This window comes from Haemorhous mexicanus, chromosome 2 (assembly GCF_027477595.1).
Source record: "Haemorhous mexicanus isolate bHaeMex1 chromosome 2, bHaeMex1.pri, whole genome shotgun sequence".
Taxonomy (NCBI): domain Eukaryota; kingdom Metazoa; phylum Chordata; class Aves; order Passeriformes; family Fringillidae; genus Haemorhous; species Haemorhous mexicanus.
Genome location: NC_082342.1, coordinates 59,622,756 through 59,648,991, shown reverse-complemented (window position 1 = coordinate 59,648,991; position 26,236 = coordinate 59,622,756). Strand labels below are relative to the sequence as shown.

General features: G+C 35.0%; 1 protein-coding gene across 3 annotated transcripts in view; it reads left to right on the top strand.

Annotated features, from left to right (window-relative positions):
* The window catches only part of LRCH1 (leucine rich repeats and calponin homology domain containing 1), a 113,577-nt gene that overhangs the window by 68,362 nt on the left and 18,979 nt on the right, over positions 1-26,236 (top strand). Inside the window, exons 8-18 of one of the 3 annotated variants that reach the window (XM_059839035.1) lie at positions 737-842; positions 1,966-2,078; positions 3,582-3,649; positions 4,663-4,749; positions 7,625-7,661; positions 8,384-8,497; positions 9,816-9,863; positions 11,037-11,112; positions 20,867-20,976; positions 24,412-24,549; positions 26,034-26,111. In XM_059839035.1, the coding sequence (XP_059695018.1) occupies positions 737-842; positions 1,966-2,078; positions 3,582-3,649; positions 4,663-4,749; positions 7,625-7,661; positions 8,384-8,497; positions 9,816-9,863; positions 11,037-11,112; positions 20,867-20,976; positions 24,412-24,549; positions 26,034-26,111 (975 nt within the window). The remainder of the gene's footprint in view (positions 1-736; positions 843-1,965; positions 2,079-3,581; positions 3,650-4,662; positions 4,750-7,624; positions 7,662-8,383; positions 8,498-9,815; positions 9,864-11,036; positions 11,113-20,866; positions 20,977-24,411; positions 24,550-26,033; positions 26,112-26,236) is intronic. The other 2 variants (XM_059839036.1, XM_059839037.1) reach the window with 2 other exon arrangements.

Below are 26,236 nucleotides of genomic sequence, written 5' to 3'. Positions count from 1 at the left end.
GAGGATGTGAGCAGGTCCCACTCGAGCAGGTCACTGCTGGCCCTGCAGAGAAACACAGCAATAGTGGTCTTGAGCTGAATTGCGTCTGTGCTTCCTTGAGCAGCTGCTATCTGTGAAGTCATAGACAGGATATGTTTGTTAGATACAAGTGTTTTGTTGTACCAGCCTATAGAGCTGAAAAAATGGGTGAGCTTTTAAGTCAGAAAAAGCTAAAGTACTTGAGAGTCTATGCTTTTTTTTTTTCAGCTCTCTCAGTTAACATAATTAAAGATGGTGCCTTGCTTGATGTTGATCTTGCTTGCTGTAGGCATTCAGTTCAGAAGCTGCATGGTAAAGTAGGGAAGAGGAGTCATGGAAGGAAAGGGAGAAAAGGGCTGTGATCTGAGGCTCAGTGTTTGTGCAGACTTTGGTGACTGCAAGGAGGCCCTTGTAGTTTTCAGCTGCCCCAGGGAAGCACAGAGAGCAGCACAGTGCAGTGGTGTCAGTGCAAGGAGAGGACTAGTGCCATGAGTAAGACAGGAAAAGAGGACATGTGAGTTGTTCTACTTGGCAAACCTCATGTGAGGATATATTCAGCGTGACTACAACATCTTAGAAAAGGATGTGGTCATGTTAGATGCTCTGGTATCCTCTTCCATCTTAATTTGCAGCTCTTTGGTGAGCAATCTTGTTAACATGTACATTTTTATCATTCTTGGTTTGAACTGGGACTAGTGTTTCTCTTATTTTTTTCTAGCCATCTGATGAAGATACTATCAGCTTTAATGTTCCAATGTCAGACATTGTGGAAGAAGATCATATTATAAAGGATGATTCAGGTCACCATGCTAACTCAAGAAAAGGTTGGAATGTAAAAAACATGGAAGTTAAATACAGGGAAATTCTGTTGTTGATTCCATGCCTGCCTACTTACCCAGAAGGCTTTGGGCATGCATATGCAGTTGTGTAAAAATGAGAAAAAGTATGTTACTTAGAAAATCTTGACTATACTGAATTGAGTTTGTCTAGTAATTTTCAACATCAATTCCAAAAAACTTGCTGCACCTTGTCTCAAGAATTAATAAGATCTGATTCTGACTGGGGGAAGAAAAGTTAAAGGTGGTTTGAGCCGTACTATCATTCAGCTAAAATCAATGTTCAGTAATTTAGCAAAGTGCAATATGGGAGTCTATTTCTATAGCTGGACTTAGTTTATGCATAAAGCTTTTTTAGTCCGTCAGCATCACCTCTGGAAACAAGTAAATTTATTTGTATTTTGTGAGAGATCTAACTTAATCCAATTTTTTTTAAAGTAACTTATTTTTTCTAAATTATACCACGTACTGATAAACAATGGTTCTCCAAGTTCTGCACATACTAATGATAAATGGCAGAATGAAGTCAGCAAGCTGCATATGGAAACCACATGAATAGGAGATGGCATATCCTCAGTGTTACCCACTTTAATGAAGTTCCATGGAGAACTTGCCAGAATTTGGTAGAATATGAAGAGAGGGATTACAGGATTTTATCCTACAGTGCTTATTAGCAAACTGGAGAGGGTAAATCATAGCATCATATCCTTGGAAATAGTATACGTAGGCAAAAGATTGGGACGGGCTCTAAATAATTTTGCTGGGTGTTTGGTTTGTTACAGCATAGTAACTCTGAAATTACATTCATTTGCAAGTCACTGCCTAAGACATCTGAATTTCTTAAAATGCTGCAAAGTTTTCCAGCTGTGTTCCTGTATTGCTACTGGCAAGACAGACTTGATGTAGTTCAAGACTGGCTCCTTCAATGCCTGCTTTGGTGCTTCTGATATACAGCTGTGTATGGCCAGAGGATGGATTTATTACAACTTAGAAATGAATTGGTATCCCTGCTTGCAATGACAAGATCTTAACCTGTTTGAAGTTTTTAATGTGAATTTAAACTTCATTTTTGAAATCATTCTTCAATTTTTTTTTCCATTGCTGTTCCTAGTGGAATTCCATCAAGGATCTTCTCACACGTTTGTCAGTGATAAATCACGAGAAACAGGAAACCAGTTTGATGAACACGATACTCTTACTACTGAATTTATGACCTACATTAAGGCAAGTTTGTGACAGTGTTAAGTGGGAGAAAATATTTCTGCTACTTTCATAAGTGCAGAGTAAACAGGAATGATAAGCAGCAAATATTTTAAAGAATAAGAGACTGCAGCTGATATTGTTTTAAAAATACAGAAAGCAAAAATAGACAGGTAGGTTTAAAATTACTACAATTGATCTAGGACAATTTACCCAGAACTCTGTTTAGGATATGTGAGAGTTATCCTTTAGCTATGTTTAAGGCTTTAAGGAAAATGGCAGGTTTTTTCTGTGCTATTTGCTTTATATTTTGAATCGAGTGATTTATTGTGTTTGTTTCATTGCTGAAATGAGACATGACTTTGTGCTAGCTGTGGTGGCTAAGGTTTTGAAGTAATGTTACGGTATTAAAATACATTTTCTCAATTTTTTAAACATTATAGTGGCAGTTAAGAAATCCTTTAAGACAAATTATATCAAATCACCTTCTAGAATAAGTGCTGCATTTTTGTTGCCTTATGTTATGTACCCTTGTTACAGGAAGCTATCATGGTCTTGATTCCTGTAAGGTGAAGAAAGATGAAAAAGAATGGTTTATTCATTCTGCTAGGGACTGTCACTGGGAAATGGGCCATCATTGGAGAGTGTTAGAGAAGCTGGTACACTCTTCAGTGTCACATACAGCAGAATTGGGTATAATTTATTGGTACAGGATGATGCAACTGATGTGCCAAACACATGACACAAAAGAGGTTAAGCCTCTGTTTTCTCCTGTTTCTTCTCTAGAAGTACAAATACATATTCATTGAGAGAGCTTTGTCTTTACTGGCAGCTGAACTACCTCAGTGCTCCTGCCTGTCTGAAATGAAAGTTGCAAAGCACCAAGTGGAAGCATAAAAGAGATTCAGGTTTTCAAATAAGTAGCACTTCATGTTTATAGGTGTGGGGGATCTAATTTGACTACATTGAACCCAAAATAACTGGCTGACTGATATGAATTCCTGGATGCAACTTTTGTTCCAATTTGTTCCTTTTAGAAAAGAAATTATTCATGGCTGTCAAAATTGTCAAATAGGAATCCTGTTAATAATTATGCATGAAGTACGTAATTGCCACTGTTTGCATGTTTGGAATTTCCTTGCTTTGTAAACAAATCTGGCTGCAGTAGGAGAGCAAGGAGAAGGAGAGCTGGGATCGTGCTTAATTGAAGCATTGTTTCTATATGCCAGAAAGTCACAAATGGAATCTGGGATATAGAACAAAGAATTGTTATGCTGCTTGACTTTCTTTTCACAGTTAAGAGAGGGTAAGGGCTGTTGACCTCAATAAAATCTTCTGAACAGAAAATCTTGTAATCAGTATCTTAAAAGGAGGTAGAGTAAGGAATGGAGCAGAAGTGTTGGATTGCTTCAACCAGCCAACCTAAAATGTTACATAAATTAGGTCAGTGCTGAGTCGGAAAGCAAAATTTATCTGCCTACTTAATTGCAAAGTTCAGTTCTCATTATCGCTTTTGTCTGCTTACAGAGCAGAGCAGCAGAGTGTGATGAATTATTGAGAATAGAAGAGGACACGCAATGGCAAGCAGACGAAATGTGAGTATTTTTTATTTATCTATTAATAATTAGCTATGTCTTTTAATTAGTTTGACCGGGACTGGTATGACTTTGCTGTTTAATAATTCTGTAGATTTGGAGGCAAGACAATAACATAGCCTTGCATATTGTGTGTGCTCAGTGTTTTACATTTTATTGCTAAATAGAGTGGATGTTATATTACAACTAATTAATTTGTATTCCCCAATACCTTTTATCTGTGTAGAATGCAGTCTTTTTTAATTAGGTACTTAGATATGTTGTTTATTAAAGGCATTGTTGGAAAAAATAATCAAAACTTGCAAGATCTAAATTTAATGTACATTTTAAAAATCAGTTTTATTAGAAAACATATCTTATTCTTTTTCTTACTTGTCATAATTTTAACCTTGAAGCAATCCTTAGTTTATAGATATTAATTTCAGAGTGGATAAAATAAACATCAGTTGCTAAGTGCATAGGAAAAGGAAATTCAACATGACTGTACTGTGAAGTTGTCGCTCCTCAGAACAGTGTAGTCCTATATGGTATTAAAAAAAGACCCAAACCTGAAGGGAGGAAAGAATAAATACTTTCTGAAAGAACCTTATTGGCAGAACTAATGGGAGGTTATATTTCTAATCCCCAAAAAGAACTATAAATGTTGAAAAGCAAAAGAAAGCAAGCTGGCCCTTAAAAAAACTCATTGTATTTATTCTTCGTGCTGAAACAGTACATGGGATGAGTGCCTTTAAGAGTCAGATATTGGTAAATAAATGTTCAACTTTAGAAGTCATTCTGTTTAATTGAATGCTAAAAGTTTTACTTCATCATATTTATGTATGTATGTGTTAGGCTGGGGGCTTTGTTAAGGACAAAGTGTTGGAGAGTTTTTTTCAGTGTGCAGAGAGGCTGTTTTTCCCCCTATAGTGTTTGCATGCCAGTTGGAAGGTGGACCTCACACTGAAATTCAGACTGCCCATGATAATTGCCATTGTACCTTTTTTTTTGAATGTTTTTATTTTCTGTTATAGAATAAATTTATCAGAAGAACAAACTATTGATATAGCAATGATAGAACAACTAAGAGAAGCTGTAGATTTATTACAAGATTCCAACAGGTATGCTTACAGTAGCTGATATATAGTAGTATAATAATATAATGTAATGTATTTTAATTTTTTTGTGAATTACATTAGAGTTCTCTTTTAACTGACAGCTGAAAGCTCTCTGGAGTTACCAAGTGCTTTGTTAGCATACCAGTGTGTGCAAGGTAGTTAAGAAGGAAACTCAAATTTTCTCTTGAGTATCTAGACAAGATTCCCAGTAAATTAAGAAGGTATAAAAGAAACCAGAGTTGAGGACACCCCTTAACCATTCATCTCATGTACCCTACTGTGATTATCTAAAGTTTTGTCTAGGATTGTCATGTTTCTTTTAGGGACTATAAATTTTCCTCTTACTCATGCTTGGTATATATTGTTGGAATGAGAAGGGCTTCTGGCCCATCTTCATGCCAATTCAATGAAGCACATAAAAGAGGTGCCTAAATAAGTGGTGGAGTTTCTTTAGTTTTCTGAAATCCAAAGGAGGAAGAGGCAAAGAACGTTATTTGTATTTCCCCTGACTACAGAAGACAAGTTTTTATAATTTAGATGCCCATTTTAAGTGGCCAAAGTTGCATAGAATGGCTCTGGATCTGTGGCTGAACGAAAGAATAAGTATTTAAAAGAAAGCAAGTGATTGCCCTCCTGGAAAAGTATGATAATAGTGGTGCCTGTCGCTCTGTCTGTCCGGATGCTTGCTCTTGCTTTTCTTAGTGTAATCATCTTCAGAAATTAAGTTAATTTCAAAACTCATTTTAATTCTTACTTCTATGAAGTAGCTGGTTTGCAGCTTCATTTCTCTGAAGATTGGAAACCTCCTTGTCACTTCAGCCTTAAGTATGCTTGGTTCTCTTTCCTCCCTTGATAGCTACTTGCTTTTATGACTACACTGTTCTTTACTTTAAATGTCTATTTTGAACTGCTTTTTCACCTAGCAGGCTTTTGTACTTTTAGGACAGAAATTGATTCCTGCTAGTATTTCTAGAGAGACAGCTGGTTTTATTTTACATCATGTAAAGAATACTTGAATGTTTGAATCATACACTAAATACTTGAATCAAAAATATTTTGGTTTAATAAAATGTAAAATTAGGAAATCTCTTTAGTTCCTTCAGCTTCCTAGTACCTTTACTTCTGCATCTCTTATGAGGCTTATTACTTTCTTGGAAGAGTGTTGTAGTTAAAAAAGGAAAGTGTTTGTTTTGGAAAAAACACTGGCAAAAATATTTTAGTTGTTAGCCTGATAAATTTTGTCTTTTTTTTTTTTTTTTTTTTTCCAGACATTGCCCTAATATTTCTACATATTTAGGTACTTCTATCAAATCAAGACAGCCAATAAAATACAGAAAATCTGTTTTTTTGTTTACACACAGATATACTTTCATTAGTAATGCTACAGTAGATTTCAAAAATTACTTTTAGAAGTCGCTAATCATGTCACGTATGTCTGTATTTCTCTACTGTTTCTTTTACAGCATGTTGGGGGGTTTGTAGCTGCACTTTCTTTTTCTAACCTTATAATATGAGCATTTATATTTAATTTTCTGAGCACCATATAGGATTTTGAATATACATCTCATGTACATCTCCTGTGTATTAGCATCCAGTCCTAAGCAGCAAGATACATTTGAGTACCCAGTACTTTTCAAATAATGCCATAGACTTTCAGTCCTCTGAGCCATGGGTTCCTCATAATTTTTTTTTTTTATAATTACTGGATTTTATGGCATATTGTTTTATACTTGCTTTTATATAAAGCAGTGTGAGAATTTATTTTTCTCATACTCAAGAGGTTTTATGTCCAGAAAGGAATGTAAATGCTTTTGTTGCTCCTTATTTTAAGGTGCACTAAGCTTGTGTTTGCTTTTAACTTAAATCTAGAGCATGTCAACAGTTGTAATTTTTTCCAGTTTCCTTTGTGCATCTGTTTAGTTCTGGTGGTCTAGTCAAGGTAACCTGGTTGCAATAACTGACTCTATCCAGGACAATCCTTATCTCACACTGAAAGCCCTTTAGGAGGAAACACTGTAGGGGCTGGAGCAGTTAGTGATTCTGGTATGCTTAATGTGCACTGGATGGAATTCTTTCAGGCTGTTTTTGCTAGTGGGTGTGATTACTAAACTTGTTAAATGCTTTCCAGTTACTGTTTCCAGTGTTCTGTGGAATTTAAATTTGCCTACCCTATTACACATAGACAGCATTTTGTTTCTGGGAAGAGATTTCAAATTCAACCTTTTTCAATATTTTTGATGTTTGCATTGTATTTCTATATTTGCTTTCCTATATTTCCTGCTTTCTTCCATTTTCTGTTTTACTGCTTTTTTTTCCGCCACTGTAAATTAAGTGGAACTATCTAGGCAGAGCTGTGGCTTCAATTTGAATGCTGAGTTCTAGAGGTTAGATACAGAAATCTGCAGGCTTCTTGATAACAGCATGGTTTTTTGTAATAAACAGGTCCTTTTGTTTTAATAGAAGCCATTGCTCAGGGTGGTACTTTGCAAATGAAACCATAAATGATGCTTCAGACTGAACTGAAGCATCAGGGCATTTCCAAAAGCTCTTAAGAGGTGACACTGAACTGGTAAAAATTATAACTATAAAAGTATTTCATGTATATATTTGTTTTGAATTAAATATTGAACATAACGGTTGCCAAAGTTATAGCCCAGTCCAATGTTTTTATTTCAAACCTTGCAGATTAAGCATGGATATTTGAGAGAGCAGTGCTGTGAATCTGTATCCCACAGAACCAGCAACAGTTTTAGAATTTCATGAGTCTACAGTGAAGTGTGTTTATATACCTTCTTTAAAAAAAAAATAAAATTGTTAAATGCATCATGTTAAGTTGCTACACAATGAATTACATATTTGCCTTTGTCTTTATGCATAGTGGTCAAATACTCATGGACATGTCTTCTCTTGGTCAGGTATGTTAAATGAGTGTATAATTGCAAAATATTCTGGGGGGGGAAGACAGAAAATGAGCCCACAATTTCATCAGTTGGTAATCTGCCAAGTAGGGAAGGTAAAAAATAAGTAGGCTGAAGGGCAAAGCTAATTCTTCTTTAACATATCTATGGAATTTATCTGGGGTTAGTTTGTTTGTTTTTGTCTCTGTGTGTGTCTGGTTTCAGTATATATAAAGTTTTTCTGTGTTTATCTGTTATTTTTTCATTTTAGTTTCCCTACCCTGTCTCCCTGTAGGTCAGCTCAGCTATGCATCATCAGCTACCATTAGACTCCTCCCCACACCAAATCTCCACCTTTTGGTGTAGGAAAACAGTATATTCATTAAGAATAACCCCAAAAAAATTTGTAAAATAAAAATTATTGGTGTTCCAGAGTACTGTCACTATAGTTACAGAGAGTATAGTTAAAGTATGGGGTTTGAGTTTTACAGTGTGATATATGTTGCTTATTATTTGTTCTGTATCCTGTCTGGTGAAATGATGCTTTTTATGAGGTAGTTGGTTTAGATTTACACTGTCCACCTGTTAGTGCTGGAACAGCACTTACATAGTATCTACTTGCTTTTCTAAGTCTGCTTTTCATCACAGTATTTGTAATAAATACTTCAAGGTAATGCAATGCCAAAAGAAAAAAAAATCTATTTCCAGTAGTACAGACAGAAGAGTTATTTATCTTACAGAGAGAAATTGCTGAAGAGGAGCTGGAATTCCAGAGGAGGAGGGAGTTGATTATGGAGAAAGCAAAGCCTGAAGCAAGACCTTGTGAACAGGGTGAAAAATGGTCATTGAGCCAGGTATGGAAGTGTCCTGATGCAATAAATGTGGAAACATTTGGAATGGATAGTTGCATTCTGTCAATTTGTGTGTGGAGATAATGGCTTTAGGCCCAGTGTGGAGATTGGGCTTTTTTTTGCCTTACCATGAATCTCAAGGTTTGGCTGTAAATCGAAAGTTGATTAAGACCCATCGCTTTGGAAAGAACTTATATAATAAATATATCCAGTAAAAGCATAGGAGTTGCAGGGGTTTAATTCCCCTGGAAAAAATGGCGTCTCAATGTTAGATCTTCAAGAAAATGAAGTATCTGACTCCTTTTCTCCCCTTACCCCAAATATTCTTTTGTAGTTTTCTAAGTTTATGTTAACAGCAGTTTTTTTATTGTATTTAATATTGCAAACAGACTGTATATAGGTTGAGATGATAATTTTTAAAGTTTCAAAAATATTTTAAGATTTGTATGTCGTAATGATCCAGAAATGAAGAGCTACAAAAAAAACCTTAAATAAGGAGATGGTGAGAATAAAATTACAGAAGATGCTGTCTATATTGGCAGTACCTTAAGATGCTGTCTATATTGGCAATACCTTATTGGCAGTCTGTTCTATCTGGAAATAGTTTTTTTTTCCTTTATCTTGATGCTTTTCAAATATTCATTATTTCATAATATCAAATACTGCTGTGATAAAGCTCTGTGAATGTTGGGACCTAATGTTCCAAGTGCTCTCTTGTGTTTCCATGTTTTGACAATTAAAAAATATTGACCCTAGGAAAGTTGTTTTGGACTGAATTATAATTTGCTTAGGCCAGTTTTCTTTCTGCTGAGTTATGATCACTGCTGAATTAATGATTTTGTTTCATATTTATCAATGTGGTGCATGTTTCCTATGTAACTGTAACAGACGTGGTAACAAAAGGTATGTTATGTTGTAATTATAAATGTAATTGTTTACAGAATACCTCTCTCTTCAAATCTATTTTGGAAGTCTGTATTTGCAAATGAAAACCTTTGTGATAGTTTAATTAAAAGAAATATGCTGCATTTTAACCAACAAACATTAAAATCTTATAAATGCACTTAAAATCCCTTAGTATTGAAGCAAAAAATTAATGACAAATCTGTGTGAATCATTTCCCCATACTTTTTAAAAAAGTTCTTCAGCTAGCAATATAAGTATTTATAATTTCATGCAAATTATTCATTTCAGTGAAACAAAATTAAGTGTTAATGTGTATCTGACTATAATTAGTAAAATTTCCCATTGCAGTGTATCACTAATATAGGTTCTGAAATGTTTTTTGTCTTTTCTTTTTTTTTACTTTCCAAACATGCAGAATGATCTAATTGTTTGGAACACAAGTGGTCAAACCTCTCACAATGAGGTAAGATGTCATTTGTTTGTCTCTTTTATATTTTATATGAATGTTTCATATACTAAATGAAACATACCTGATGACTGAGATTTGCATCAGAAACTAATATGTGGTTTGCTTGGCATGTGGTTTAATCTTGTCATCTCAGAGATTTACTAGGGTATAAAGATATGCTTTCTGATCAGTTTGTTTCAGAGTTATGCAGTTTAGTATAAAACATTTAATTTTTTCACATTTTCTCTGTTCAGACACAGGTTGTTTTTGTTATTTTAATTCTTCCTTGTTCAACAAGATTTTCTGTTGATTTCAGTGCAGTTTCTTTTTGGACAGTTTTGTCATGTCCTTGATTAGTTTTCAGAGAGGAATCTAATTTTATTGATTCTGTAGCTTTCTAGTGTACATCTCTTTGGAAGATCAAATAGGCAAAAACCATATGGAGCTCCTTATGGAGATTATTTACCTTTTTTTCTTTTTTGTGCAGAAATAAGCCTTCTCTCTCTATATTGTATTGGGCATAAGCATATTGCAAGTTTGTGAGCACCCAGCCACCAGTCTTGGTGATGGGAATTCTGTAGTTCCCAGCTCCCAGTGGAATCACTTTTTAAGTGGGATTCCCATTATGGGGTTTGGTCATAGGACTCTTTCTGTGTTGCCGTTGGTGGTATGGTGCTGCTCCATTCTTCCTGCTGCAACTCTTAGCCTAGTTCAGGGTCAAGGGAGATCCTGCTCTGAGGCATAAGCCTAATTTCCTCTTTTTTTGTTTTTAATGCAGAAATTCGGTGTTGAATGGAAAGTACCACGCAGAATAGTAGTTAATTTTGTGAAAGAAACGAACATGTCTAAGGAAAAAACATGCCTTTGCTTTGCTTTTTAAAATGTACTCTGCCACAAAATGTATGCTTGATTTAACCAAGTGATGACATGGGAGAAAACTGATAAATAACTGTGCTTATTTATAACTAGGGGGAATATCTTGCTGTCTTTTGTCAGAAACCCATCTTTTCTAACAGAGAAATAGGGTGCAATAAAAAGGGGAGATTATGATAGATTTGGGATTATATTGTGATCAGGTTATGGGAATAGTTATAACATGCAGTAATGTTAATTTTTGCATTTTGCATGGTCAGATATGCTGAGATATATTCTGGGTGTTATTCTAACTCTGTATGTTCTCGAATTAAGCAGAATAAGGATAAGAGTCCAGCAATATCTCCTACTACAAACACCACAATCCCTTTTGGCCTGAAGCCACGATCAGGTAATGTGAGAAACCAGTTTGTGTGTACTGGTTTGGGGTTTTTTACATCTCTGTTATGATTAGATATCTCTATTTCTCCCCCTTAAGAAGTAAGCAATGTAACATTTTCCATACAGTTAGAAGAAGCTTAGAACATTTTAAGGTTCTCTAGTTTTGAATGTAAGAGCTATTTATTTGGCACATTATATATGGATCAATTTTCATCCATTACTAGTAAATTGGATGGTTTTTAAAGTTATATGTATATTAAAAATGTGTTTGGGTATAACTACACATATTTTATATACATATGCATATTTATCATCTGTGCTGACATACTAATTGAAATAAGATTGTTTGCTTGATTGGCATGTGGTGATACAGTTTAGATTTTGTTCAGTAATACATGTGAATAAATAGGCTATATTGGAAAACATTTGTGTTGCTCTTAAAATTTTTCACTTCATTGAGTCTGTCAGTAGTTAGGCTTGAGTAAAGATGAAGCATTATGGAAAGGTTACATCTTTACTTCAGCCAGCAACTGAGTTCAATGAATTTGCAATGCACTGTAGCTACATAACCACCAGTCTTTTAAGAAGCAGCAGTTTATTTGAAAACAAGCAAACTGAAATTAAGTAACAACAAAAAACCTCCCGAACTTAGAGATGTATTTGAGGGCTTGGATAAGAGCTTCCTTTAAAAACTGGATTAGCAACACGATTTAATTCCATTTTTGTCTTCTCTGTGTGGAGGTATCCATATTAAGTCATGCCATATCACCTCTAATGAGTGGCTGTAGGTTTTCAGTGTGTTTCAGCGTGCTAAGACCATAGTTCTGGTTTCTCTCATTCACCACAAATGCTTTTAATCAAGTGATGGTAAACCCATACAAGCTTGTAGTTTCCATAACAAAATACTTGGTAACAATGGTAGCAGTTTGTGAAACTGCTGGTGAAACATTGTGAAAATATTTATGAAATTGTACCCATAGATTTAGTTGGTTTTTGTTTGGTTTGGTTTTTTTTTTAAGTATTAGAAAGCTGTTTTTATGAAGGAATATACTTCAAGTTTCTCATGTAGTTGTGATATATATTTAGATAGATCTGTTAAACTGCATTTATTTGGTGGTTGGAATGTTAAACTTAGTCTGTCTTGTTCCTGATGATTTAGAAATGTTGATATTTCTACATAAATTTAAAATGTATGTTAAATGATGAGCAAATGGGTCCTTTCAGGATCTGTTGAAAATAAAACATTGAGTAATATTGCATAGTCCAGTAGTCATATTGCAATATCACTGTCAGGAGAAAAAACCAAATGAGCCCAGGCCATGTTGCTGCTTTCACAGGGTGTGGGCTGTGTTCTGAGCCCACAATGAAATCTGCTGGGGATTGGAAGTTGCTTTGTGGAAGAATATGCAAGACTGTGACTTCTTGTTCAAGTGTTAGTTTAACATGCACTTTTGAATCTTGGCATACTGTGCCTGAGTTTCTTATACTTAATGACTAGAGTAGGTCCAGGTGAAATAGCCTAGTGACTCTTTTTTTGAGAGAATTTCTAGAAAGACTGGACTGCAATGTTTGCAACAAAATCTCCCAAATCCCATGATTCAAGACCAGATGTGCACAAGTCCTACACTTCATCCCTTTTTTATTTATTGCAGCTGTGTATAGTCTCTTTGAATACCAAAGTCAATTGGTTAGAACATGCTGATTTTCTGCACTGTACTAATTGAAGTTCATATATTCTAAAATCTTTGAGCATGCCAATAGTGGTGTGTCTTTTGGCCACGTTATGGTTGTGTTAAACTTGATAGTGTGAATTTATTTTCTTTTCCATATGAGGTACTACAGGCACTAAGATAGACCCATTACTGCACAGTTTCTCACCTGAGCATTTCTAGCTTCAGTCATCTTACCTTAAATTTATACCCTGTAAGATAGGGGAACTTGGCAATAGTAAAACTTTATATCCGGTTTCAGATAAAAATACAGTATATTAGCTATGTAGCACCATGTAGCAAAATGAAACCTTGCAAAGGCATAGTAAAACAGCATATTGTTTCATCTTCTGCTGTTTTGCTAACACGTAAGAAATACTTACAGATGGAAGTAATACATGTCAGAGAATACTGGCATGTTTGTGAAGCCTACATGTTTTTCTTTTTAAAGCTGGTTTGCTTGGCAGGTCTGTAGTTTCTTCATTATATTTCCTTTAAAACTTTGTACAAGTTTTGTGCATTTGAACCATTCTACCACTGGTTGGAATTTGTACTTGTTAATTATATACTGCTTTATTGTCGTAGACCTGAGCTACTGAAGAGGTCCAGCATTTCTGTGACCCAGGAAGCTTGTTCAGCTTAGTTTGTAGTGTATTTTAATAGGCTTTTTTCATTTCAGTTCTTAATGGCCTTCAGGGAAATGCTAAAACTTACTGGAAATGTAAGCTCTAATGAAGTCAAATAGTTCTAATGACTTCTAGCCGTTTAACTTTGTTAGAGCTTCCATTTGAATTAATTGGCTCTATAAATCTCTTAAATCCAAGTGCAACATTAAAAGGACATTGGAGTGTTCCGACTAAAATGTGTCCACCATGCTCAGTGGAAAAAATAGTGGCAAATTTTCAATGAAAATATATGCAACAGTATTTTTTCTGAAATTTGAGAGTTTATTTTCTCTGTGTTTATTTTCATCTATTTAAAATGGATGTTGCTTTCTATTTGACTTTCCATCTTCCTCATAATTTTATAATGGTTTATGTCTCTTGGAAAGGTGAAAGTAAACTGTTCTAGACTTGTGGTAAAGATTCCAGTTTTTTGAAGTACACACACAAATATAAGTGCTTCCAGAGAACAAACCACAGTGGCTTAAACTTTTGTGTTAATACATACTGATATGTGTTCAGGACTGAAGGTCGTTTTATACTTTCATTTTTAAGCTAGGCAAAACATTGGGGAAATTCATATCTGATGGCTGACAGAACCCAAAGTACCCATAGAAAATATTTTGAAAGGTAATGAATGTGTTTACATTTCGTGAAAGATTTTTTCCAAGGGTCAGAAGTTTACGTTGAATGTAAAAAGGATTTTTTAATTTTTCAGATTATTTCCTTCTGTATTTTAAATATTTTCAGAGAGTATGGACTTTTCAAATTCATATTAATTTTGAAAACCTTAAAAAAATCCCATTGAACAGAAACAATTATTTTAGAGCTGTAGTTCTCCTCTTGGGAAGTGCATTAGCTCTCTGAAAAGGAATCACTCAAAATAGCAAATAAATTTAAATTCTCCCTCCTTCATCCATGAATTGATAAAAATGTTCAAAGTGGTGCTAATTGTTGAAATTGAGAGTTGCCAAGGTCTTGTGTTATCTTTAATATGCCAGACCTTCAAGTCTGGCTTGAAGCAGACATTAGAATAGCTTCTTATACATCTTGCAGTCAAGAGCTGTTTTTCCTTTGTGTTGTGCCATTTCTACTTTGTATTCTGAAGTGAGATGTTGTTCCATTGTAACTGTTCACGTAGCATGGCACTACTTGTGAATCTAGTGCCTTCAGTCTGGGTGACTTGTAAAGAACTTGAAGCACAATGTTGGTATCTATGCTTGACATGCTTCTGTTTCAAGTTAGTTGGAACATAAAATGATCAATGAAACTTGACCGTATTTTTTCTCTCATTTGAGTACTCATTACTGTCTTTCTGTCTCTGGATATTTGTTTTCTTCCCTAACTGCATTTATCTGTGTACTTTGGAAAATAGTTGAGAATCCCAATTGCTACCACAGTCAGACTGTTTACTTTTTGTCATAAATCTGTGTACTGTTAGCTAGTGTTGACTCAGAGTTTAAGTTGTGCTGACTCTGAAGTTCAGCTGGTGTCAAAATAGCCAGAACCAGTGACCCAACCTTGGGAAATTCTAAAGAGAGAGAGCTGTGGAACTCTGAAAAGAAGTTTAAGGTGAAATTTTATATGACACAGTCTGAATTATTGTCATGTTAATACAGATTCTAAAACTGTGGAAAGGAGAAATCCTACAGGAATAAATTCCTTCTGAATATTAGTTGGGAATGTTAGAAAAGAGGGACTTTCTGTGCTTACTGAAATTTTGCTTTGGACTTTCTTCTAATATTTGAGTGGTTTTAGTGGCTTTTAGATCTAGACAGCAATCTTTAATTGATTTGTCTTTATGGTTTAGCATTTAGAGCAGAGGTAATTTATAGCCTCTAGTTTGCTCTGAGGAACATGAATGTTGCTTGCGCGTAGGATTCAGTAGATAAATGTGAAGATACATGCAGAGAAACAATAAATGAGTGAATTTTTTTTTTGTGGAAGTGATAAGGAACACTGTGATCACATACAGAAAGAGTTCACTAAGGAGCAACATCACTGTGAAAGGCAGAAAAGAGATTTAAATCCCTGTCAGAAAATAGGAAACCAGTGTGAAGCTTTGAAAGGATGGATGATATGCTGAAGAGATTCAGGAAGGAGATATTTTAAGGCTGTTGTCAGTATCCAGTTCTGAAACAGTGTAGAATGGGGGTTTGTGGAAAGCTTGGGCAGAAATCCTTGCCACAATTGAGATAAGAGACAGAAGTGCAGAGTAGACATGGTGAGAAAGGAAAATAATTTCTGCTGAAGGATCTGAGGATCAGTAAGAGATGTTGTTCTAACTAGTTAAAGAAGAGGAGGCAGAATGGATAGGGAGAACAGGAGCTGTATTGCTGCCCCAGTTTAGCTCTATAATGAGTTAATGAGTGGTGATGAACTGTAGGCATGACATGCTTTTACTGTCATGTGATGAATAGTCTGCAGACTGTTGCAGCTTCTGTGGAAATGTACAGTTTTGTGTACTTCAGGGACCTCGGTCAAATAATTAAAGATGCTGTGTTTGTTAGAAGACTGTGGTGCAAGTTTGCCAAAGCTTGTTGTGCAAACTTAGGATCAGCCTTTAGGGGGTATTCTATGCCTATTCTTGTCCCTGGGAAGCCTCTCTAAAAGTTGTGGAGGATAAGTACTTACATAGCATGGTGGACCCATGGTAGCTTTGAATTTATTGCGGGGGGAGTTAGCAAGAAAAAAAGGTAGCACTTCATTTATTAGTAAGTGAATTAAAATGAAAGGAGAATATCTGTGGTACTTATTGAACATTCTTCAACAAAATGAGAAGTGATATCCAAGTGATAGTGTAGTTGCTACTTCCAAAATCAGCTGGGAAATTGTAATGTAATAATATTTTCATATGGATGTGTAAATTTTCTTTGTCTTTGTGGGCAGTGTTCTTATTACGTAGTTACACAAATATATAAAAATCCTGATTTGTGGTAGTTTCCTTCTTGAAACTTCACAGCTGGTATATTTACCTTCTGACTCAGAGTAAAGGTTTTTATCAGGCTATAAGGTAAAATCTATGGGTACTTTTTCTTAAAACTTGGTTGTAACAAGTTGTATGAAGTGCTATGGTTACAGTGATCTTGCTAAGCTTAACAGCCTTAACTGCACATATTATGTATGATTTGCAAGTACTAACATTTAACTCTTCGTTCTTTTTATTCTGCACCATCTTTCATTCTTTTCTCAAAATTTATGCATTTTGTATTAATCACCTTTGAATTACATCTTTGCCATTACCATACAATCCTAATGCCATATATGAAATGCTGCTGCCCACTTTTATCCCCACTCTGGTCCTTATTACCACCATGGTTGGACTGGTTATCACTCCTCTCCAGCAGACCCATCCCTCAGTTTTCCTCCTATCTCCTTCAACACACTTACACAGGCACAAACATGGGACAACTTTAGCTACAGTATCCCATCTGAAGGAGACAGTGACAATGGTAGGTGTTCCATATATAATTTACTTTACTTGTTTTCAGAAACATGAGTATGTGGTGAATGCCCCACGTGGCTAAGGACAAAAGACAATACTCTCCAGGGGATATTTATAAGACTAAATTCCTCAGAGGATGCACTTTAATTTGCTCTGGAAGATGTAGTGTCAAAAGTCAGTGAAGCTTCACTCTTTTCTACTCTGGCCAAACAACTTTTCCCATGATATCAATTCCAAGAACTATTTTCAGTGTGGGTTTATTTACTTGCTGTATTTTCAAGAGTTGTAAAAGTTGTACTCAAACAGCAGTTAATCTTGCTGCTCTCTCTTCTGCATTTTTTATTTAATATTTTTTTAAAGTTACTTAACAATTAAAATATTCTGGTTTGATCTGCATTTATTGGTGCAGGTGCATAACTAGCATAATAGAAGAATCCATAAAGAAACAAAGCTGAAACAATCAGCTAAGCAAAGATAGTGATTTCTGTCCAATAGAAACTGTTAATAAGCTGTTCACAGTGAAGGTCAGTTACATTAGTGGACTTTTGTTACTGCTGCTTTTGTTTTATTTTTCTCCAGGGTTTTGTTGTTGTAATACACTGAGGCACAGAACCAATGTGCAAATGGGCCACGTTTTGCCCTGAAGTAGAAAGATGTTTAGATATTAAAAGGTTGTGAAACTTTCAAAAGCATCAGATTGAAACCAAGATCACAAATATTGAATGATAAATGCAAACATTTAGCTTACAGTTAAGGAAAATTTCCTCTCTGACTATTCAGGTGCCACTCTGGAAGTCACATTTGTACCACCCAAGATTTCAGGACTGAAGCCTCTTTACAAGAGGGCGTTTCGTTCTTAGTTCAGTTCTTTACTTGAGAGTATTTCCTATTTGCCTCAATGTTCTTGATTATGAAACCATAAAGAATAGCATATGTAAGGAATCAGCTCCATAAGGGAAGTGAGCTTGGAATATAAGAATTCTGATATTGGTAACTTGAAAAAGCTGAATTTAGTTGACAATGGTCTGAAGCTAAGTTAACATTTCACTGATGAATAGTGTAACAGAGAAACCTACAGGTGCTTCTTCTATTAGTGCAGAATTTTATCTGTGTTCACATGTATTTTTTAGTGTTTTAATCTTCTGAATGAAAGGAGGGGCACAGACTAGCTTGTGCATTAGGAAATGATAGAAGCCTCCCGTCACTCAAATCTAAAGCCAAATGGAAATGTTAGCATTTGTCTTGGAGTGCTATAGCAGAACAGCTGCATATTTTTTTAACTGGGGCTATTGCATTTCTCTTACTTAAATTTAGACTGAATAGGTCAATCAAAGAGAAAAGTAACTATGAACTTTTGGCCTTACTTCAGCTCTGCCTGTCATAGTCCAATCTTGGTTTTATCTGTTATATTTAGAGTCAGGTTAAATAATTTTTTTGTTTGCCTGAAGGATGATATTGTCACACTTAAGTACTCAGTACACTGAATTCCCATATGTACAATTAATAGTGCAGAAATGTGCACTGAAATTCAGTGCAGAAATGAAAATTTTTGCCAGGAAGTTTGTCCTTGACAGTGGTATGTTGAGTATGTTATTAACTATGTTATTAACTATTACTCATCTAACTTGTTGACACTTGTGCAAAATACTTTTTAAAAAAATTTTTGGAACAAGTACTACTTAATAACCTGGCTTGAGCATGGATTCAAAAAGCAGAAAGTGATTATTTGAAAGAGTGAAAAATATACATTCAGGTGTGTGTGAGTTATGGGCTCCCCTTGCTGGAGGTTGTGTGTAATGCTGAAAAGCAAGCAACACTTATGACTGCCAAAACTTCCTCTGTGGAAACACTTCTAAAAAAATTCAGTACATAACTAAAACTTTTATAGTTAATGCTTTAGAGTGTCAAGGTTTTATTTCTGTTTTTTAATAATTATTTTATTGAAAAGCTTCTAATTGTAGGTAAGGTACATTTGTAATCTGAAATTGGAAGGAAGTAAATCTTGGAACTTTGACATCACAAAGGCCTAAAAAAAGATAGCTGGGGCCAAACTGAATGAAGACCATAATGATACTCTAATTCTATGAAAATTGAACATAATTCTGTACAACTGTTTGTGTAGATAATTATTTGGAATGTTGCTACTGCTCATAAAGCTGCAGTGGCTTTTAAGTACCATTTAAACCATGCTGTACTCTTCAAGAAGGATTTTTATCTAGGTATTTATCTGTGAGAGGCAGCAAAGCTCAATTATTAGACTTGTACAATGAACTAGAAAATCTTAGTAATTGCAGCTACTATTTTTAATTAATGTGATAGGAAATTTTTATTTCACCTCTGAAGAATTTAGAAACAGCCTCCAGTAAATTATTGCAGTAAATTATTTCTGCTAATGCAGAAATTTTAATACAGTACAGTTCTGGAGTTAATAGAAGCTAATAGAAGTTGATAAGAGTTTCTGCTCTTGAAAAACTTAGGAATTTTTTTGTTGTTGTTGTAGCCATCTTAAATGATACAATTTATAAATAACATTTTATGTATTTTTCACCATATATCAGTATTCTAACAGCTTCTGTGTTTTTGGGCATGTGCAGTCATAGTCACATGTTACCTTTTTACAAAATATTAGGAAGCTTGGATCTGTTCTTACCCCCTACTTTGGATTTAGAATTCAATTCCAAATGTTGAGTTTGCCTTCTACAAAGCAGAAGATTAAATATCAGTAAAACTGTGAGCCCTTTGCATCTATCTGAAGGTGTGGCTCTGCTGCTCTCATGCATTGTGTGGCATGTCAGCATGAAGAATGCGTTAATATGGCATTCCAGAAATTACTGATTTTACTGAAATTACAGCAATGCAGCAAATTTCAGTTCACTGAGAAAAGTTAAATCAGGACTGTATGGGTCAAGTAGTGGAAGGAAGCAAGTTTGGTAACTGGCCATGGTTTATTCTGTCTTGATGCCTAAGATGAATAGCCTAAAGATATACAAGGAGTTTGTTGCCTTAAGCTGTTTATAGTAGCTAGGGGAAAGAGCTCTGCCTTTTGGCTGAAGTGCCATAGGTGCTGTCTGTCTGTCCCTTTGGCTAGAGAAGTGACTTAGATCAATCATCTCATTACTTAAACACCCTGCATACAGGTGAACCTGCACGCAGTTGGGTGAGATTCCTTGTGACTACACTTGTGTGAGGTGGGGAACAGTCACAAACAGGGACAGTTGCATTTGGCTGTACATCTTCGTGTTCTTCTGACCCTTTCAAAGCAGTCACTGCTCACAGAAATGGAAGGGTAGAGATGCATATTTGCAGAAACGTCATGTAATGATTTCAAGGAACTGTATTGTGGGCAGTGATAGAGTTGAGAGGACTGGTAGGAAGGAGAACTGCCAAGGGTGTGTGCTATGCTATGTTTGCAATATGACTTTTTAGTGTAGGCACTTACTGAATGGCTGAGTCTTCCTACATTTGTCTTTGTTTGGTGGGTTTGTTTTTGTTTTTTAATTTTTTAGTATAACCTTATCTAGTAAGCATTTTGTTCTTTGTAGGAGGCTTGTCACAGCTTTTTATGCAATTCAGCATCTTGTTCAGAGAGAGTTGTACTTAAGAGTAAGAGGTGTCTCCTGCCATGTTAAATACAAAGCATGGTAGAGATCAGTGTCTCTAAGGGACACTGCTGGTGCTTAATCATCTGACAAAACTTGCCCGTTCAGATTAGGATTTGGATGATAAATTATCTGCACCATTGCTGCCTCAGGACACTGTCCAGAGCAATATCCCAAAAGCAGCTATTCATAATTGTAATCCAAGATAAGATTTTTCTGTACTCCGGAGGACAAAAAAATTTTCTAACTGTTTTTGCTGGAGGCAATGCCTAAGGATTTTGCTTAATTTAGACATAAATAAATAAAGTGTTTGTTCTTAAACTAAAATCTCTCTTTTTAAAAATCACAGTGTTCTTAAGACCACAAAGAAATTTGGAATCAATAGACCCACAGTTCACAATTCGAAGGAAAATGGAGCAGATGAGAGAAGAAAGAGAGCTTGTGGAACAGCTACGTGAGGTATGTGAGTGTTGGTAGAATTAATTTATGCTGATGGAATGTCTTTTTCAGTTTTTTTTTGGGAAAGTTGCCTAAGGAGAAAAATACAAGAAAGGTTAAATGAGGCAATATTACTTCTGCAAATCACATTGATGAGGCTATTGCTGAAGTTCTTTATCACAATCAGATGTCTGTATTTCAGGAAAGACTTTGTAAAATTGAGAAATAATAATGGGAGTTACCTGAATGACATCCAGTTAACCAGCATGCCTTGCACTGGTGAAATTAACTATTTGTTTAATTTAATCAGAAAGGATGAAATGAGCACTTGAGACAGAGATCTAGGAACTATTTCCAAGCAGCTGGAGAAATCTTCAGTTTTGCATGTAAAAGGCACAGTGAGATTTATTAATTCAAGCTGAAAGTAGATAACTAATACTTGAAGCAGCTTTCTTAGAAATTAAATCAGTATTTCATCAGTGGAAAATCTGCGTACAGAAGTTGATTTCTTGATACATTGTCTTGAATGTAAGAGCTAGAACCTCATGGAAAAATTGGTGCATAATATTTGTGTTACACAACTTATGCCTGGGTAGCAGTGTTTGTGAGATGCCTGGTTGTATTGACAAAAAAGAGATGACAACCTTTGCTGTGAGGAACGTCACAAGCCTGAACCTGTCAGTGTTTCCAGTTATATCCCATTAACAGGGCAGAGGGACAGACATTGACATAACTGCAAATCCTGAAAGTGATAGGTGATTTTCACTTCACATCTGAATTACAAGATTATTTGTTCTTATGTCATTAGTTTCGTGGAATGGCTAATTGAAAAATTATCGGTTTGTTTTAAATAACATATCTTCTATTATTTAATTTTAAAGCAACAGGGTTCTTCTCTTTACCAAAAAATGTTTGAAAGGTGGGATTTTTAATGTAGAACTATGCGGACTTGTAGATTTGCATTGTCGTCCCCCAGGCCCTCACCTGTTCTCAGTATGAATTAACCTATCTTTGCCCTGCTGATTATATATTTTTTTTAACAGAACAGGTCTTATTAAAGATTTAACATGTCGTGTATTATCAATTCTAAACCTGAATGATGCCAAAAGGACAAGATGCAGGAATTAGATGAGACAGACTTATTGGCAATGGGAAAGAAAATGTGGTAGTGGGGAAGTAGCAATAATAAACTGCAGTAGTTTGTAGTTATTCTGAGCCTAGTCTGTTCAGCAGCATCAATGCAGCTTTTAAATGTTTCTTTGAAGAGTTACCATAGGTACGTAGCAAGTCCCCAAGTTCCTAAAAATAATCATAGATCATTTCCACAAGATTCCTGCCTTGTGCATTAGTTCTGTTAATCCTCACAATGAAAAGTAGAACAAGGTTATTCACTGTGTCAGGCATGACTGTGGAGAAAGTAATAAGGATGTCTTTACACAGTGTTAGGTGTTGCCAATAATGCTGGTTTAATGTGTTACGTTTTAGTTCCGTTCACTATCCTGTGCTCTCACCCTGAAATATCATGCCCTGGAATGCAAATGATTTTGTTTCTTGTGACAAGTTTGATTACAAGTCAATGAGCTAGAAGACTGACCATGTTTGACAACACAGAGTGAGATTTTCAAATTAATAAAACTTAGATATACTGGGTCCTTTAGTGACATTAGTAACCACCAGAGCATTTGATTATGTACTGCACAAGAAAATAGCCCAGAACATAAAAGTCATTAAGTTTGTACTTTATTCAATAAATACGTATATTAGTAAATTTTGCTTTTGAATTGTTTAATGGTAAGTTAGCATGTAGTGAGATTCCACAGAGCCATGAACTGCAGCATGAAATGGCATTGAGTTGGTATTGTAGGTGCACTGTGCTCCTATAAAAAGCACACCCTGAGCTACACTGAATAGTCTCCCAACAGACAAATTAGTGTTCTAAGAAATACATTTTTGTTTTATTAACTTTATATGAATCTTTTTGTAACAGGTTTTGGAAAAACAGTCTCAAAGTATTCTTTTATGTACTTACTTACTAAAAATGTTTTCTGATTTGTGAATTAAACCAAGGTGAAAATGAAATATTATATTAGTGAACATCATGCAGTCCCTTGTTTGCTGCTTGGGAAACTTACATGCAAGTACTCGAGTAGTGTGTCTAGTAAAAGAAAAAATGTGAAAATATAATGAAACCCCAGAGTGCTTCAGTGGAGGCTGTTTCATGGTGAGGCCACCCAAATAAAGGCCGTAAGAGGAAGAAGTGAAGAGCTAGATTTGTTTAGATTGGATTTCTTGCTTTAGAGTGCTGAGAATATCATGTGGCTGTCCTCAGCTGCCTGAGGGATCATAAAAGAGAAGGTGTAAAGACAGGCTTTTCAAAGATTAACAGTGAACCCATGAAAAACAGTGGCATAAATAGCAGAGAAAGACATTTCAAATAGTTATTAGGAGAAAATTCTTTGCCATTGTGAAACAATGAATGAAGGTGCTTGGAGATTTTGAGGGCTCTCTGTCCTTGCAGATATCCAAAACTTACCTAATCAGGGCTCTGGTGTCACTTCAAATTTGTTAGACTGTGACCTCCAAAAATCTGTTCCAACCTATTTCCTTTATTCTAAAAAGCATTATCTATTCATAGATATTCATATTCAACCAGTATAGGTTGAGGTAAGATATTAATAGAGAGTAATGACATTAAGAGGTTCAACTAAGAAATATCTGTTTAAAGATAATGGAGAGTAATTAGCTCTAAGTGTAGAGCTGGAATGTTTTCAAGATTGGAGCGCAGTTCAGAAAATTCATAATATATAACAATCTGTTTTGGTGGGTTTTTTTTTCATATTTAAATATTTTCAAAAGTATTTTATTTTGGAATATCAAATTCTGTTTGTTGAGACTTCTGTTTTTCTTAATGTGTATCCAGAATTTTTCTTTTACATCTGAATGTTTTGCCTTCTTTTACCTATTTTTCTGATCACTAAAGCTTCCTGAGTAATTTTTAGGCTACAAGGGAAAAAATGCCTTTTATTCTCTGCTTGTTCAGTTATTACCACAATGTAGTTCTGTTTCAATTTTCTGTTGATAAAGAAAATTTCAGATGGATAAGTAGAAGGCCTGGGGGAGTGGTAAAAGGAAAGAGTAACATGCAGTCAGTCACATGACTAATTGCATGAAGATGTGTTTTTATACCTCTCTGTATAAAAATAGTTGCGTATTGTGGCAGCAGCGCAACATTGCAATGTTGAGTTCATTTAAGGAAGTTTATGTAGTTGAGTGAACCAGTCTAAAGGAGGTCGTGGTTTAGTTTCTAAAGAATTATATAAAGGAATTGTCATTTTTTGTAATAAAAACTCCAAACCTGGCTATGTGCCTGCAGCATAGGAGATGAGGGTATTTATTTCCTTTTTGTCCCATTCATGCATTTCTGTATCAAAGTGTGCCTGCATTCTTCCTTTGCAGAACATAGAAACAAGACTAAAGATCTGTTTGCCCGAAGACCTGGGCTCGGCTCTGATGGATGGTGTCGTTCTGTGCCATTTAGTCAATCACGTTCGCCCTCGGTCTGTCGGGAGCATTCATGTACCCTCACCAGCAGTAGTGAGTTGCATGTTTCTTGCTGCTCTGAACTGTTTTATTGATTACTGTTTCATTCCCAAATGATATGTGGGTACATAAACCATGTTACTGTTCAATGAAAGATCTTTGCTGTTACGGGCAACATTTGTATGATTGCAAATGTTCATTAACTTTTATATATAATACTTTTATAAATATCATCTTGGTATATGTGTGCGTATATTTATACACAACCACACTTGTAAATGAACAAAATTATCCTGCCTTGTTCCTAATCTAGCAACAAGATCAGGTATTTTCATGATGGCATTTTTGTTCAGAACAGTATGAAATGCTTTGGTTACAAAGTACACACTTAAAAAAAAAAAAAGAGGTTGTCCTCTGTTGATTGAAAAAAAGTGAGGTTGACCTCAGCATTGTATGGCTTAGCAGTTGTCATGCTACTAAAGCACTTAAAACAATTGTTAGTATATTTGTCCTCTTGGGTAATATGTAGAAGTGATTCCTTTTACCTGCAGACAGAACAGAAACTTGCATTGTAATGATTTAATATTGGCTTACCTAAATCTAAGGACCTGAAGATTAGAGGACATAAACTGTGTGCACTTATTAAAACTTAAGAAAACACTATTGTGTTTTCTCTGTTTATATCTATTTATTGTATAGATCATTGTTCCAGGTTTCTGCTAACAGTCTGGTTCTGAAGAGGTTTTGTTGTTTTCAACTATTTGCCTTTTTGCCTTTTTTCTTTTTAACATACAATTTGGTAAAAATTTGCCATGTGCACCCTGATACTCATTTCTGAGAATACCGTGTAGATTTTGGAGGCAGTCTGTAAGAACCTTCAAGAAGACAGATTAAAGAAAAAATATACTTTTTCAGGTATTCTAGTGGAATTTCTTGTGCTGTTCCTTGACTTGAAATAATTTCTATCTTTGGTAAAAATATGACATTGCCAAAATATGCAGACTTGAATATCTGGACTAAAAACTTCTCATGCTGATTTTTAAAAATAAATATCTTGTGGTGTTTTCTGTAACAAAATGCACATATTTTAATTTTTTTTTTTTCATTTTGTTTCAACTTTATATTGATGTTCTCTTCCTTGAAACAGCCTTCAAATTACTTTAGCCTGGAAAATCAGTTCTTTGAATTCCTTGCTACTACAGTGAATTCTTGTTTTAAGTGAATATTCAGGAATTACAATTGTTTCACATCTGATATTGAGAAACTAAAATAGTGAGGAGTTTGGGTTTTGGTTTTTCTTTTTGGTAACATTATACTTCTGTAAGTATTTGGTGAATAGTTCTGAGTGAGACAAATTGTAGAAATGTTTGAGATAATAAAGTAATGAGGCATTGATTCTTCAGGGACATTAATATAGTGTATAGCTACTATAAATTTGTGAGTACAAAAAATTTGAAAGGTGTGAGCTTGTTAATTACAGTTAAGTCTGTTCTTCATGACTTCTTTAGCCATAGACATTTTTTTTTTCTGTTCTACAGCCTAAACTTAGCATGGCCAAATGCAGGAGAAACGTGGAAAACTTTTTGGATGCATGTAGAAAACTGGGAATACCAGAGGTAATTTAATTAAGTCTGTCATTTCTAGATGTTCAAAAATGAAAAAAACACATTAATTACATGAAAGCTGAAGGATAATTTTATGAGCTACAGGTTTTTAGCAATAAAGACACAATTTAAAAACT